The sequence below is a fragment of the Columba livia genome, chromosome Z (assembly GCF_036013475.1).
Source record: "Columba livia isolate bColLiv1 breed racing homer chromosome Z, bColLiv1.pat.W.v2, whole genome shotgun sequence".
NCBI lineage: Eukaryota > Metazoa > Chordata > Aves > Columbiformes > Columbidae > Columba > Columba livia.
The window spans coordinates 1,416,193-1,433,392 of record NC_088642.1 but is presented as its reverse complement, the minus strand read 5'-3'; the positions used below and the strand labels follow the sequence as shown (position 1 = coordinate 1,433,392).

The window sequence follows — 17,200 nt, the reverse complement described above, 5'->3', positions numbered from 1 at the left end:
AAATTGACAGATATCGGTGACCTTATTTTCTCCTGTGGGCTTATCGGGGCGTTCCATGAAAAGAACATTTATTAGCAAGTTTTTAAGGCTAATTTGGAGGGAAAAGGCACATGAAACAAAGAGAAACGGGAACAAAGCTAAACTTGGTTTTTCACTGTTGTTTTGGGATGGAATGCTAGAGAATCTTCATTATTTATCAAGCTGGGATTGAATTGTTCCTTAAGCTTGTTACCAATGCACTTTTCCCCCCGTCTCTGCTCAACTCCTGGTATTTTACTATACGGATGCATTTGGAAGTTGAATTTTTGGTTGCTCAGTTCTTTTCTCTTGGCAGCTCTGATCTTATACTGCTGTGGAGTTACAAGTTGACCTTCGCGTTGAGAACTAAAGCCTGAAAATAATCTAAATCGTTAAACCCGACAAGTTCTACCTTTGTTTAGGTGAAGAATGAAGTTTTCCATGGAATAACAGCTTCATTTTTCTTGGCGTTCTTCAAGGCTGGTTTGAGGGGAGATATATTGAGATCACATTGTCTGTCAGGCGCAGAGTCGAGACTAAAATGATACAGAGCTGTGGGAAGAGATAAAGATATCGTTATTTTAATCTACTATTTTTTGAGGACACGTTAGTGGAGTTTCAGCTTATTACGCCTCATACACTTTCCAAAGGGTCGTAACACCATTCATAGTTCTTTTCTCTTTAACTTCTTGCTATAATACAGTTCCTGGATTACTGTATATAATAGGGGAGAGTAGTAAATACACGGAGAGATATAAAAAAATATGTTAATATAAAAATCCAGGTTTTATTTTTAAATCTGGAGAAGCATCCTTGGCTTTGAGTTTGATTGAGCTGACTCACACCACAACCTGGCACATGGTGCTGCCATCAGAGACCTGGACAGGCTGGAGGGCTGGGCGGGAAAATGTAAAGAAATAGAACAAGGGCAAGTGTAGAGTCTTGAATCTGGGCAGAACAACCCCAGGTTCAGTGTAAGTTGGGGAATGACCTATTAGAGAGCAGCGTAGGGGAAAGGGAGCTGGGGGTGCTGGGGACAGCAGGGTGACCATGAGCCAGCACTGGGCCCTTGTGGCCAGGAAGCCAATGGTACCTGGGGTGGGTTAGAAGGGGTGGTCAGTAGGTCCGAGAGGTTCTCCTGCCCCTCTGCTCTGCCCTGGGGAGACCACACCTGGAATCTTGTGTCCAGCTGTGGCCCCTCAGTTCCAGCAGGACAGGGAACTGCTGGAGAGAGTCCAGCGCAGCCACCAAGATGCTGAAGGGAGTGGAGCAGGTCCCTTCCAACCCCCGACATTCTGGGATTTTGTGATACTGTGATTTATTCGCTATCATTTTATTTGAAATCCCCGATTTGCGCAAGTTAGAATTAAAAATCACAAGGGATATTTGATTGTTTCAAAGATTTGAATCCTGGAGATGACAAAGCCACCCTTGAAGTACACACGTTTGAAATTCCTCCCATTCTGCCGGCTGACAGGGTCGGGCACTCGCCGACAGGATTTATCGTTCCAGGGTCGGGAGAATCACATTCCATATTCAAACATGCAAAGAGAAGCCACTTTGCATTAGGAAACGCTGACACTTCTCCCATGTTAAAACCGTCCCCTCTTGTTGCAAGATCAAGCGGTATTTCTAAAAGCGGGGTGGTCACCCCAAAGCACGGCCCTCAAAACCATTCACGTGTGCGGCAAACGGTTCGTTAGGCCTCATGCCCGTGCGATGCTCATTACAAACGATCTTTGACATTTTGGGCAATAAATGCAGCCGCCGCGGGCCTGAAAGGGAAAAATGGTGTTTGTTCGAAGCCCACGTTGGAGACCCAGCCCCAAATCGCTTTGCGCGGCGTCGCGGAATCTGCAGTTTGGAGATGTTTAGAAGGCTGCACCGGTGCTGGAGCGGGATCTTTGCAGAGTAAACATATTAAATAGCATTTTCAAATTTCCTTTTGCTTAAAGCGAAGCGTTTTTCCTCTCCCAGTGCTGTTAGGAGTTTGGAACATGGATAAATTGAGGGAATAGAGTGACTGTCAGCAAGTTTGCTGGTGACACCAAGCTGGGAGGAGTGGTGACACGCCAGAGGCTGTGCTGCCATCAGAGACCTGGACAGGCTGGAGAGTTGGGCGGGAAAATGTAATGAAATAGAACAAGGGCAAGTGATAGGATAAGGTGTAATGGGTACAAACTGGAACACAGGAGGTTCCACCTAAATTTGAGAAGCAACTTGTTCCTGGTGAGGGTGGCAGAGCCTGGCCCAGGCTGCCCAGGGGGTTGTGGAGTCTCCTTCTCTGCAGACATTCCAACCCGCCTGGACACCTTCCTGTGTAACCTCATCTGGGTGTTCCTGCTCCATGGGGGGATTGCACTGCATGAGCTTGCCAGGGCCCTTCAACCCCTGACATGACACCCTTGGTACCCCCCAAGTGCATTTACTATAGTGCATTTACTAATGCTGCGAAATTGCATCTATATAAATCTATATAAATCTTCTATATAAATCTATATACGTAAATCAGCGAAGTTTTTTTGGGGAAAAAAAGGGTCTGTAGTTTGTTCAAACCAATTTAATTAGAAGGAACATGCAGACAACATAGATTTTGATTTCCTTTGCAGCCCACCTTCCCAGCCTTCCTCACATCTGTGAACCTTTAAAATATTCAGTACCAAGGAAAAAAAACACCCAGAGAGCAGCACTTGACATATATTGATACATCAAATATTTATAGGATGGATATTTATAGCGCTTGACATTTTATATATAGACGTGCAAAGCTATTTCCAGTCTTAAGGTGTTACAACTGTATTTTTTAGGGTGTTATGTTGCCCTTGTTGTGTCTTAAAAACTGCATCATTTCTGCTAAAGTATTTAGGCAAATTATTCGCTTTAATGGTGTCCTTAGGAAATATACAGGACACACTTTACCCCATTATAGGAAAGGTGTTGGCAAGTGCGTTATAATAATACATTGATTTTATATGATACTCAACACTCAGGTGTATATTGAATATAAACTATAAAAGAGTATCAAGCTGCCTAGAAAATTGCCAGAAATGGGGTAAAAAGAGCAACTAGTTGTGGAGGGATCAGGGTTCTGGAGCGGGCACGTCAGACAAAATAACGGGCAGCAATCTGTGAATTACAAGTCTATAAATTAATCACAGGCCCGTGGTGACATGGGAATAAACCACCCTAATGAAGATTGAGGAGTTTGTGATTGTGCCAGAGCTCTGCGAAATTATGCGGTTTATAAACGACGTGGATACCGGGGGGTTGTATAAGTTACAGTGAGTCCAGTCCCCCTCCTGTCGGGAACGTCGCCAATCCAAACGCCGCATGCAACGAAACCTTTTGGATAGGAAATTAGGCAGCCAAGTTAATCAGGACAGCTCATCAGTTTGAATTTGCACGCATTGGGTTTGATGGGAACTGGACCAGGAGCTTCTGGGGATGGTAAATTATTAAGAATATGATAAACGGGGATCAATCTGAGAGGGGAATGGAGAAGTTGGGGCACAGGAGCAGCGCTGGAGGGGCCCAAATGCTTCTGTAAGTTCAGCTAATTTAGCTGAAAAGCAGAAAAAAATGCAAAAAATCAAGAAAATGCTGACTTAAAAACTTTGCTGTCTTGCTTTGATCTGCTTGGTTTTGTGCACAATATACAGATTTTAAACTAAACTAAGTTTTTCTCCAAAGCGCTTCCGCTCATTGGGCGCGATCCAAGAGGTGACGAGCTCGAGGAGTCTTTATTCCTTCCCAAAGTTGGAGACTATTGTCAATAAGGCCAAAAATAAAGAGTTTTAAGATGATAAAATGCAAACCTCGAAGACGACAATTTTTTCTATATGTCTGCCATGCTGTTCTTATGGGTTTGGTTGCTTACACCACATGTTCACATGTTGCAAATTCTTTACATTCTCCACCTGCAATGAGACTTTATGGTTTGATGTGCAAAAAACCCACAGTGATATATTGAGTATTATATAACAGAAACTGCTCTAAGTCATTAAATTCTTGAAACTGGACAAGAAAAATAAGTGATAAGTTGTGGCTGATGGGTAAAAATTCATCTATTCTGGAACTATAGATATTAAAAATCAAGATGATTGTTCCCCCTAAAATGGGACGAAATGTGTGTAGGTTCTCATGTTTCTCAGCAAAACGCATGGGGGGCTCATTAGAAATATGTTAGTAACAGTTTTCCTCCAATTGCTAATTTCCATCACCCTCGTATTACGATAATTCCGAAATGAAATTAAATTAGCATATCATATAGCAGCCTGCGAAACTGTGAACCCATTAGCGTAATACAAGGCAACAGATAATTGGTGGCTGTGTAAGAATCCATTTGCGGCAAAGATAATTCCATTTATTTCCTCTTCCCATCGCTAGGGACAGATTTCCTGGTTATTGATGATCTGCAAACCCTGTCAAAAGTCCTTGGTTGTGGCAAAATGTGTCTGCTCGAAGTATTTCTCATTGTGGACCATTTATCAGGGGGTTTTCTTGTACCTGGATGTGCCGGAGTCAACGAGAAGTTTTATGGATGCACTTGGCGTCTTCTCCTTTGAAATGAAGGAGTGGACTCACTTAGGGAGAATTATATCTATATTTTGTTAAACATTAATCTTCCATGTCTTCTAAACTGAGCTTTTAATTCTTTCATTTGCCAAAAAAAAAAAGGTTGATGTGTGTTTTCTAGAAAAAACGCTTTTCCTAGTATTTAATCTTTAATAAGCTCAGGGTTGAAGAGAATAATTTGAATTACAAATATGTTTTCTATTTATGTCTAATACTCCTCAGCCTTATCGAAACGATTTACATGCTAAGCCTTAATTTACGCCCTCTCGCTGCCACATTCATTGTTTTGCCCCATCTTTTTGCAGTCCCGCCGTGGTTTTTGGTTCGCCCATCGAATCTTTACGCCTACGAGAGCACGGACATCGAGTTGGAATGCGCCGTGGCGGGGAAGCCGCTTCCTACGGTCGAGTGGATCAAGAACGGCGAAGTCGTCATCCCTAGCGATTATTTTCAGATCGTGGTAATTATCTGCCCTTCGCCTATTAGAATGAGTCTTGTTTTGGTTTTAATAGTAGCACTTGGTCACAGTGGGTTAAAAATATACGGGTTATTTGCCAGAATTATCGGTTTTCCAAGAGAACTATTATGGTCCCTACCCCAAAGTAACGTCTTAATCCTCTTGTAGCTGAAATGTCACGAGGCCACAGGATGTGGCTTTGACCAAGACACGGTTTCATTCAGCGCCGTCTCGTTTTTTGTGTTGCTAACAAATAATATTGATCATGATCATGGTGTTTAACTACTGGCCACGAAAAGGATGTTTCAGTGTGGTTTTCATGCAGGGTGGAGTTATTCTACCGTATACAATAGGAACGGACCCTGCGTGAGGAAGTGGATTCGCCCTTGGGCCATAGGCCCCAAAATAAAATAGATTTAAATCAAATAAAATAATAAAATAAATAAAAAAAACCCCATAAAGACTACAAGATGTCAAGAGACTTCTGATGAAAAGGCCTGTGGTTCGAGGCCTCCAAGGACCAGGACTATGTGACCTGGAGCTGAGATGCCATAGAACGACCCACGTTTCACAGAACAGCTGTTCCGCGACGGTTTTCTAATCCACATTCGCTTTGGCCGGGGTTTGTCTAATTAATTCTCTCCGTTTCCTTGCTTTTTCTTTTCCTTTCTCTCTAGGGTGGCAGCAACTTACGGATTCTGGGCCTGGTAAAGTCAGATGAAGGTTTTTATCAATGCGTAGCTGAAAATGAAGCTGGAAACGCACAGGCCAGCGCACAGCTAATCATCCCGGAGCCGGGTAAGATGCAAAGGGCATGGAGAATTAGAGGTGTAATTAATGCTATTAACATAAAAATCCCAAATGAGCAGCTACTATTCTTTACTCCCTCTTACTTATCCAGCTGGCTGGAGTTAACAGCGTGTTATTCACTGGCAAATCCAAATTCTGGCCTTGTCCTAGAAATTACTCGGAGTAAACCCGCGTGAAAAGCCAAGGGCAACGTCTTACTGTCTACAATGGGTTTAATCCTGCTAAAAATACCAAAAGTTGATCATAAATGAGGGAGGTGATGGAGCAAAGTAGTCGATAAGCAGTAGATAATTCTATATTAACCTATCGTAGAATATTTGTCTTGGGGAAAGAGGATAAAAGAGAAAGAACCATTTGTCGGTGAGTTATCAAGTGCAGCCAACTGTTGCGTTCAGGTTTGTGTCTACGTGCCGGAAGGATGGATTTTGCTCCAAAATTAATAGGTGTTTGGTTTTACGGCCCGTGCTGTGCAGCGTCGTGGGTGTTTACTGCTTTATGGGGTTTTAAGTAAGAGAAAGATGTCTTCATCTTCAGCTGGACGCTGTGTAAAATAGGGATAAAAGCCTTTCCAAGCCTCTGGGTTGTAAATGATTAATGACCTGTGGGTTACACTTGCTGCTTTGTGTGCATTATGGCGCTAAGATGAGAGCAGGATACGCTGAAGCATTGGTCGGGCTTGATTTGGATTGGGAAGAGCAGAAACTTGGGAGCCCCCAAATAGTCCAACCTGATAGCATGTGCCGTAGAATTTCTTGGAAAAGCTTCCGTGCAATATCAGTTTTAAAGCTTTGCCAAAAATCTGCTCTGCTGGAAATCAAGAAATAAGGATGGATATGGTCCTCTCCATGCAGATACTAAAGGTAAATTGAGATGGGAACAGGGCTGAGCTTTCTCCCTCTGTTCTCTGTTTTGGTTGTGGATTTTGCACATCTTCTAAACTCACCTCCCTCTTCTTCCTTCTGCTTTGGGATTCAGCATCATCTTTATAAGCCTTTTCTCTTGATTTTCTTCCTGTTTCATGGGAGAATGAAACGCCGTGAAACTGTGCAGCTTAGCAGTAGATCTAGGAGGGGGGTAATGAAGGAGAAATGTGACATCTGTAGAGTTGTCGTCATTGTCCTTGTCATTGTCATCATCATTGTCATTGTCATCATCATCACTGTAATTGTCGTCGTCACTGTAATTGTCGTCGTCACTGTAATTGTCATTGTCAACATTGTCATCATTGTCATCATCATTGTAATTGTCATTGTCATCGTTGTCGTCGTCGTCATTGTTGTCATCATCATCATCGTAACTGTCATCGTCGTCATTGTAATTGTCATCGTCAACATCGTCGTCGCCATTGTCATCGTCGTTATTGTCATTGTTGTCGTCATCATGGTAATTGTTATTGTCATCGTCGTCATCATCGTCATTGTCATTGTCATCGTTGTCATTGTCATTGTCGTCGTCAACATCGTCGTCATCGTTGTCATTGTCATCGTTGTCGTCATCATCATCGTCATCATTGTCATTGTCATCGTCAACATCGTCATCATTGCCATTGTCATCACCATCATTATCATCATCATCGTCATTGTCATCGTCAACATTGTCATCATTGTCATCGTCATTGTCATCGTCATCATCATTGCCATTGTCATCGCCATCGTTATCATCAGTATCATCATCATCGTTGTTGTTGTTGTTGCTGTTATTATTGTTATTAGTAGTAGTAGTATTACTATTATCATTATTACCTTTCTCCTGTTAGCATGACCCTCAGCCTGGGCTCCCTCTGCAGGGCTAATTACCTAAATGAGCCTGGTGATTGGGTTTGGGGATCAAAAAGCAGATATTCAGTCGCGTCTTCGCTTTGCTGGCTCTTGCCAGGTGAGTGTTTCCCTCCCCGCGGTCACCGCAGGTGACGATGAGGTTATTTTCCCTTAGTGCGAAACGTGAATTTGAGATGACACTTACAAACAAGATTTCCCCGGCAAAAAAGACCTCAATCTCATATTCATTTCATGCACTGGGATTAGATTTACAACTGGAACCGGGATAACTCAGCGCTGCTCCCGGCTTGTCATCGCCGTCAGTAAATTTTCCGCTCCGTATCAGCGTTTATTGTGTTTGGTGTTGGATTAAAATTAAAATAGAAGCAAATGGGAAGAAAAGATCCTAAAGAGCTGCGGGATGCCATTGTAAACTGTCTCCGTTTCCCTTTGTATGTGATGGATTACTTTGTTGCTGGCTATTTAATCAGATCTTCAGACAATGCCACTGCGGTTCCTCGGAGATGAAGGGAGGGCACAGATGGTGCAGAAGGCAGCTCGAAATACAAATGAAGCGGCGGGGGGAACGTCGGCCCCTCGGCTTCGATTTTGCGTGGCCGCGATCAACATGTGTTTGTATCAGAGCCCAAGGAAGTTTCAATATACTCATTCATATCTATCAGGCCTTTCTGGAGCCTTTAATGTGGAAGGGGCGTAAATGGAGACACGTCAAAGGCTTTTCTAAGCCTCTGGGGTCAAATAAACCCTTTATTTAATTAATAATTATTTTATCCAAATAGTGATTTCTACCCCAAACTCTACATCAGTCACTTTTTATTTATTTTATGGTGCCTAAAACAGATTTTGCTTGTTTTTATTGCAAATAATTTGGGGCATTCAGCGGGCTAAATATGTTGTGTGTGTTCTGCTGGGGAATTCTGGCAGTTTTATTAAGATAAAAAGGTATAATCAGCCTGATTGTTGTTACACGGCCGCGTAGATTTCCACCCACCACTCACCACCTTTAACTGTGGGACCTGAAACAGCCGCACACAAATTGGCATTAAATTCAGTATAAATGGGCTGAGATTGAGACCAAATCTACCCCTTGTCAAGGCTGCGATGTTAAATGAGAATTAGACAATAGCGAAATGAGGAGTGAAAGCCGAAGGGGCCAGGAGCTCGTGCAGATAATCGCTCCCACTTTTAGTGTTCCAGATGTGGCCAGAGAATGCTCCAAACTATGTCGATGTGTGTTGCTTCAGCTCTAAAAACCGAACGAGCTCCCTGAGTAATATAAAATCCCTGGCTTATTTAGCCAAGATTATGACCGGAGAGCGCGATACTTAAGAGTGCATTACGGACTGGAGTAAAATAAGTGCAACAGGCGCATTAGTCAATAAATCAAAGTACTTTTGTGGATTCCAGCACAGCAGGGAAAAGGCACTTGGCGTTTTTTCATCTCCTTTTCCCCTTCTTTTCCCCTTTACAACCTTAATGTTGCTGTCTTAGGAAGAGATCGCTCACCGTTTTATAACAAGGGGAAACACGCAGCTTTAAAGGCTCGTTGTTTTGTTAAAACAACGAACCAAATGAGCCACGTTGAAGGATTTGAGGTCTCAGCATCTCCGGCTTCTCCTCTTTCTACTTCCCAGCTCTGCTAAAGGGCGCCGGAGTTTAGACGCGCTCAGCTGAAGCAAGTACTAGAAATAAAGCCCGCGATACATCCTTGCGGCCTCACGTACCGCAAAATAAATGCCCAGCAGCTGCAAGACAGACTGTCGTGTTTTTATAGCTGTATCAAAGCTGTTATTTGCTCACCTAGAAAATGAAGAGCGAGCGGCGGGGCGGTGAGTGATGGACGCGCGTAACTGGGATCCCGGAGGAAAATCTTCCCATAAAGGACTCGCAGACAGTTATTTGCGTTATGCCGGTGGCTTCTGGCAGATCCATCCCTCAGATAGTCGCTGGTTGTTCTATTCTAGCAGCTGGAAGAACAGATAGAGCCCTGAAATAATCAAATTGGGTAGAAGATAGATTAATTATTAGCGATTATTGGAAGAAGGGATCGCGTGTCCAGCCGGGGTGACAAATACATCTCTATGCTAAGAAACTGAGCTAATACTGGCATTAAAACTTCAGATTTTAGGCCGGTTGGAAAGCCAACCCATGCGCATTAATCTTGCTTATGCTTAGCTTTAAAATTAATCCAAACTAAACCCCATGATTTTGAATATTTTGAATATTCTTAACTGTTGGTAAAGCAGTCACAAAGTAGCAATGGGGAATTTTTGTGTTGAAACAAGAGATTTATATCGTTCTTTTGGTATGCACCACTGTTCCCATTTATTGTGCTGCATAAGCAGTAATAATCATGATAATAAGAAGAATAAATTTGGGGTTTATGCTTCTACGGTGGTCTTTGCCATAATATTGTGACACTTTAGTGGGGATTTATAACAGATGTATGCAAAAATGCAAAATCAGCGGAATATTATTGTAGTTAGACCCACTCCAAGGGAACATGGGAGATTTTTGGAGCTTCCGTCTTTGTTGGTCATTAAGAATAAGGAATAACAGGGATATTTTAAAACCATGGGGTGCAGGAAGGGGTTACTTGGGTTCCTGAGATCACGTCTGGTTCTGCTTCCCATTGGACATCGCTGGAAACTTTGGGCTGTCGTAGATTCCGGCAGTTTGAGAAGCTTGATTGTCTTAAAATACAGATATAAAAATTGGTGGCTTTGTTCTGTAAGGGCTGTAACGGTTTAAAAATAGTCCTGGCCTAAGTAGGAGGGCATTCTTGTGGATTTTACAAGTCTGAGGTAGGAAGCACTTGGACCTGGATGGTCTCCATCCCTGCATGATGTGGGAGACATCACTGCCTTGGCCTCGTGTTTTGAGTTGGGCGTCTCTCTCGAGTTCTGCATTGGGCGCCTCTCTCGGGTTTTGGTTGTGTGTTTCTTTTGGATTTTGATTGGATGTCTCTCTCGGGTTTTGGGTTGAGCGTCTCTCTCTCAGGTTTTGGGTTGAGCATCTCTCTTGAGCTTTGGGTTGAGCGTCTCTCTTGAGTTTTGAGTTGAGTATCTCTCTTGGATTTTGGGTCGAGCATCTTTCTCGGGTTTTGGTTGGGCGTCTCTCTCGGGTTTTGCGTTTGGTGTCTCTCTTGGCACCACTAAAGTGCCCTCAATGAGATGTGTGAACAGGCCCCACGCGGAGCTCGAGTGGTTTAGGTGCAGGTCTGCACAACCAGGGAGAGAAATCCAGGTGAATCAGGAGCTCTTGGGGGAAACTGAGGCAGCTGGGGACTTCTCATGCCCTCAGCAGTCAACAGCAGAGCTATGGATTAAAATAGATGTAGGATAATTTGAAAAACAGGCAGAAAAGAGTAATAATATGAGTTTAAGGTAGATAACGGAATATAATTGGTGTCATGACTTCATATGGGAACTCTATGAGTATTTTATTGGCTTTATGGAAATGGTTTTTGGTTTGGTTGGGGCTTTTTGGTGTTTGTTTTGTGTTTGTAGGGTGGTTTTTGGTCTATTTATTTGGTTGGGGTTTTTTTCTACAGATGATAGTAATAAAGTAGCTGATCCTTCAAATGTGGGGAAAAGAAAGGAACCAAATGAAAACTAAGGGAAAATTGACTCCGCCAACACCCATGGAAGGGGATTTTCTATCAGGAGAGGTGATGGGATGAGTGTTGGAGATGTTAGGGTCATTCTTGGATGGTCGTGTAGGCTCCGAGCGTTGGCCGTAGGCCGAGATCCTTCTGCCCTTGTTTCTGGGGAAATATCTGTAGGCCGAGTTCCAGTCATTTAGGAGTAAGTTGTAAAATGGCTCCGACTTTCTTCCTTAAACCCCTTCTAAGGAAGAACTTGGGGGAAAAATAAAGACAGACAGACCAGGGCCTGAATTGTTAGTGTGACAAAGTTCTTACCACGGAAGTCCCAGTAACTCACTGAGACGCCGACCGATCGCATCAGTTCAATTATATTTGCCTATCAAAATTAAAATAAGTCCGTTAGAAAGCGTGAGGTGGTTTTGTATGTTCTGTGTCCGGACATCGGCAAGAAATTGAAGTTATTTAAGATTTGTTCACCTCCGTAGGCCTCACATCCTCCTGACCACGTACAACTGCGTGTTCCAGCTTCTGGCCTCGCCAACCATCAAACCCTTAATTTTTAAGTGAACCCCTCTAGTTGTCAGCAATTTTCCCCCTTTTGCAGGTGCTCATTTGTTCCCTAAACATGACAATTTGCCATCCCTGCGTACACATTTGTGTGCAGAAAGGTGATTTTTCAGTGTTGCCAAAGACACGTCTGGGAAAGAATTAACAAGAGGAGTGGCAAACCTGGGATAAAACCCATTTAATTCAGCCTGACTATCCTTGTGGTGGTGTTCACTATAGACTAACTAGTTTTAATATGGATTTATGTAATGAGTCCACAAATTGATTATGCGGCGCGAGCTCGGTTTCGAGTTTAGGAGCAGAAAGTCTCATGTCAAGATCAAAGCAGCGCTTGTGCCTTTTGACACCACCAAGCACAGACTTGGGGGTGAATATAATGATTTTCTTTCCTTTCCCATCTTTCTTTTAGTTCTGATGTTGCTTCAGACCTTTTAGGACTTCCTCCTGTTTATACATTTATTTATATTGGTGGGATCAGAGAGCGATAAGGGGGAAAAATAATAATTAAGAAGAAAACGCCTTGTGCAAACTCCCAAGGGAGAATCAGCCACGTTTCTTCTAGGAATGCAAATGTCTTATCTGAGCGACAGGGGGAGAATTCTCTATTCTCCTCCATCCCTTCCTTCTCTCCCATTCTCCCCACCGCTATTTAGGAATCATTTCCCACCCCGTGTTTCAACATGAATTATTTAGCTCAAAGAGATTTCTTGGAAGTGGAGGAGGCGAATCCCCGAACCGCGGCCTCGGCGAGATGTGATTGTAATCGGTGTCTGGGGTGGGATGAGGTGGCAGCCCATCATCTCAGGGCTTCGAGCCGTCCGTTGGATACTCAGATTTGTAATTATAATGCGCTTTCCTCCTATTGATATTCAGCAGCGTTCTCGCCTTGCTGTTCCTTGCGGAAGATTAGGCTGGAGGGGGGTGGTTTGGAAGCACCGAGAGCCATTATTTGCTTAGAAAACACCCCGATTCTCTGAAGAATAAAGGGCCAAGGTGAGCAGCCGTCAAAATTTACCATTTACTGTCCTGGGGAGCTGAAATTGGTGCTGTCAAAATTCAACGTGCTGGCCCCTCCGGCAAGAAAGAGCGGAATTTTTCTTGTGTGGAGAGCTGGGACAGTGAGGTGAGGATTATTTAATGGTCCTTTTTGCCTCATCCACATCTGCTTTCAGCTCTAGTTACAGCACCACAAATAGAGATTTGCACAAGTCAACAACTTGGCGCCAACAGAGCGGAGATCGGGGTCCGTTTCCATATCTACCGTCAAAGGTTTGAGGGTTCGATGGGGTGGAACGAGCCCTGCAGAGCTGGACGTTGACCAGGACAAGTCTTGTCCATGCGGTGACCAATTTGCAAGCAAGCACTTAAATTTCATGTTTAGGATGTGATCCCTTCAGCCTGTTTAATGTTTTTCTTTCCATTTCATCGCATTATCTTTATTCCCTTGGAAGCATCTCTGTTTCTCATGGGTCTGCTTGCTGCAAATTTTTCAATATAATTCTATTTTCCTCTTGCATGGCGATGCTGTCGCCTACCTAATGGGATTTGAGCCTTTAATCCCATGGGAACATCCTAATCCCGCTGTGGATTTTGGGGCTGAAAGGTGTTTTCCTTTAACTTGTAAAGCACCTGCAGGAAAATCAAGTTTGACGTGCAAAACAAAAGACCCTTTTGTAAAGAGAAAGGATGGAAAAGAACCATTTCCATTCCTCTCCTTTGGCCTTAAAATAGATGTATTAATATTTTGTCCTCCTGTGTAGCATCATCTGTTGAGAAAGGAGGGAATACCTTCAAAGTCTTATATTTATGGCACAAGCTGTCCAGGGATACCAACAATTCCATTCCAGAAACAGTTGGCAGGATGTTCCCTGCCCAAACTGCGTATCCTTCAGGTACCAACAGCTGTTCACAGTTGCCGTCAGTTAAACATCTTGCGTTGAATACAGCGCCGATTTTGCTAATCTGGCGGCGTGGAGAATTTTGAAGCATCTGTCGCAGCTGTTAACCCTGGGAAGACACAAGAATTGGGGGAAAAAGCTTGAGAATCAGGTGAGGACGGGTGCTTTTTGTAATTACGACGAGAAACAGGACAGTTAACGGGGCGGATTGCGCGGGGAGCCTGACCCGGCGTCCCCTTTGCCAGCGATGCGAAAACCCATTTTGTCTTTTATGGGGAATAAGCACTGTGGGCCAAAACATTCTCTGGAAAGGCAGATGGAACCTGCTGAATGTAATGGCTTAATTAGAAGGGTGTTTAATTCTATGGGGGTGATTTGCCCTCAGCACCGATGAGTTCGGTAGGTGGGAGGATTCCCTTGTTTTCCCCACAGCCCGTATGTGTAACATGAAGAAGAATCTGTGCTCTGAGTGTGATTATCAAATCTGATCGTTTTTCAAGCCACATTATGCTGTAATAAACCCTTAATTTCTATTATCTGCAAGAGCAATTCGCAAGATAAATGAAACAGTTCCCTCCGGTTGCCATTGGCCAAACCTTGGGATGAAGTTTGGTCGCCAGTTTTGGATCATTGAAGGGACCGGAGAGGAAACCGTGGCAATTATCGGAGGTTCGGAAAGAGGGGAAAGACCAAGACAACGTTGAGGTTTTAGGCACTAAACCGGATGGCGGAGAAGACACAGTTTGCAAATGTAGAAGCAAACCAAAAATAACAACAGGGGATGAAAAATACACCATTTTCTAGGTGTGTTTCATCTGGACCTTCTTAAAAATGAACCACGTATAGCCGGTCTACCAGGAGGAATTATCCCAATTTCTGGCTTGATTTATTCTGCTGGGAAGTCGCTCAAAATTAAAACAATTCTTTTAGATTTCAACTGCTACGTTGCTTATTATATTAATATCTGGCTTACTATATTTTCAAGGCTTTATTATGGAGCTGGCTTTGGGATTTTTATCTTTGTGTGTAATTGCCTCGCACTCATAAAAATGAGCAAAACCAACCCGCTGATACCCCCAAATTAAGGTATTTTTTTCGCGTGTTGAAGGCAGGTTTAATAATGCCAACTCTAAGCCAAGCTTTTTCACAGGAGTTTAAGCCATATAAAAATTAATGTTGCATGGGTAATATGGTATATTTGCACTACTGTAGTTATCTTGTGCCTTTGGGGACTGAAATCGCATTAAGCCTTTGCCTTTGGCTTGCAAGGTCCGGCTTTATGTTGAAACATGTAGATAAACAAGAAAAATACAGTCGGAGTGGTGTCCTCTAAACAGGCTTCGCTTGAGCCAGAGGTTTAGTCGCTTAATCTGATTTTTGGTCTTAATCAGCGCGGGACGGAGGGAAACGAATCGTTTTGTGCCGTGACGGATGTTTGCCCAAAGCAAGGAGCTGCTTTTGTCCTCAGAAAAGCCGAGGAGCGGACGATGCTCAACCCTTTTGGCTTTGGGTGGCCCTGAATCGAGCACAACGCTTTGGAGGAGACGGTTTGTGCAGAAAAAGGCCGAGTTTGCCGTGATTTGGCTTCCTTGGCCGCGATGCTTTGGGCTGAGCTCTTGGCCGCATCCCTGGGGGTGATGGATTACTGTGATTTTTGGGTTTACGCACAACGATAAACATCCCCATCGCTTTTCTGCCGCCCGACATGTCATTGCACTCCGGGTCGAGGCCCCTTGAGCCCCCTGGCTTAATAACTTCTCCACTTCACCATCTAATATTATTAAAATATATTTAGCATTCAGGGGATTTAGATCCTGCCCCTTCTAGAATTATTGACACCTATTTAATTTCTCCTTTCAACCATGGCCAAGCCTGGTACAGCTGCCGTGGCACATGTATATACATCATTGTTGCTTGCACAAGCTGATTGGCATTCATGCTCGAGCGTCTTTTTATTTTCTCCTTGGATGCCGGGAGCAGCCCGAGCAGCTCGGAAACTAAAGAGCTTCATCTATTAGGCGTGACAGATTTGTATTCAGCGGTAAATACCTGACCTTGCTCAAACTCCCTCATCCATCCCCGATGGAGGAGTCCGCTTAACTCCCGCATCCCGGCCGTCACCGTGGCAACGGGGCCTATGCCGCGGAACTCATCAAGAAAATAAGGATAAAAGTGCGGTGTGGAGGAGCTTTCAAGACGAGGACTTTATAAGCAGCAAAACACGAGGAATATAGTTGTGTTACCCTCTGAAACTTTTGGTTTGCAGTGAAGGTGGATGGATGATGGCAGAGCGGTGGATGTGGTCTACCTTGACTTCAGTAAAGCGTTTCACACAGTCTCCATGGCCATGAGCCAGCACTGGGCCCTTGTGGCCAGGAAGCCAATGGTACCTGGGGTGGGTTAGAAGGGGGTGGTCAGTAGGTCCGAGAGGTTCTCCTGCCCCTCTGCTCTGCCCTGGGGAGACCACACCTGGAATCTTGTGTCCAGCTGTGGCCCCTCAGTTCCAGCAGGACAGGGAACTGCTGGAGAGAGTCCAGCGCAGCCACCAAGATGCTGAAGGGAGTGGAGCATCTCCCGTGTGAGGAAAGGCTGAGGGAGCTGGGGCTCTGGAGCTGGACAAGAGGACACTGAGGGGGGACTCATTCATGTTTACAGATATATAAAGGATGAGTGTCAGGAGGATGGAGCCAGGCTCTTCTGGGTGACAACCAATGAGGCAATGGGTGCAAACTGGAACAGAGGAGGTTCCACTTAAATTTGAGAAGCAACTTGTTCCTGGTGAGGGTGGCAGAGCCTGGCCCAGGCTGCCCAGGGGGTTGTGGAGTCTCCTTCTGTGCAGACATTCCAACCCGCCTGGACACCTTCCTGTGTAACCTCATCTGGGTGTTCCTGCTCCATGGGGGGATTGCACTGCATGAGCTTTCCAGGTCCCTTCAATCCCTGACATAACTGTGACTCTATGATCCTGTGATGTGAGGGGGTTCCGGCCCTCACCTCCCAAACCCTTCTCATTTGCTCAGCCTTCCTGCGCACCCCTCGCTATTTTATGGTTTAATGGTTTCCCAGAAACAAAGTTTAGACTTCAAGTGTGAATTAAACCTAGAAACTCCTTTAGATTGTGGTTGCCGGATGAGCTGCGTCGTTGCAACGGGCAGAATCAGCGGTCGAACAGCACAGCAAAACGTTTTCCTCCTTTATCTGGTGTGTGCGGTCGTTAACACGTACGTGCACTATATATCTGTGAACGTTAACAGTTATGTTAAATATCTGCAGAAGTTGGTGTGAATTTGTTAAGCCTGATCTCTCAGCTCAAGCATTGCGTCGAATTTCTTGCTCTGAAGAATCCCAGGTAATCGGTGGCAGGTTTGGCTATATCAGGGTTTTTTCCACTACATTTGCTTTATTGCATGCTCCGTACTTGCTGAATTCAGCGGAGCAAGGTCGGGAATCTCCCACTTCTGTGTCAATCTGAAAAATAGTATATATACAT

General features: G+C 44.2%; 1 protein-coding gene across 4 annotated transcripts in view; it reads left to right on the top strand.

Annotated features, from left to right (window-relative positions):
* LOC135577386 (netrin receptor DCC-like) overlaps positions 1 to 17,200 on the top strand; it is a 284,177-nt gene that overhangs the window by 137,895 nt on the left and 129,082 nt on the right. For all 4 annotated transcript variants that reach the window (XM_065046801.1, XM_065046800.1, XM_065046799.1 and 1 more), the window contains exons 6-7: positions 4,899 to 5,053; positions 5,728 to 5,848. In XM_065046801.1, coding sequence (XP_064902873.1) covers positions 4,899 to 5,053; positions 5,728 to 5,848 — 276 coding nt within the window. The remainder of the gene's footprint in view (positions 1 to 4,898; positions 5,054 to 5,727; positions 5,849 to 17,200) is intronic.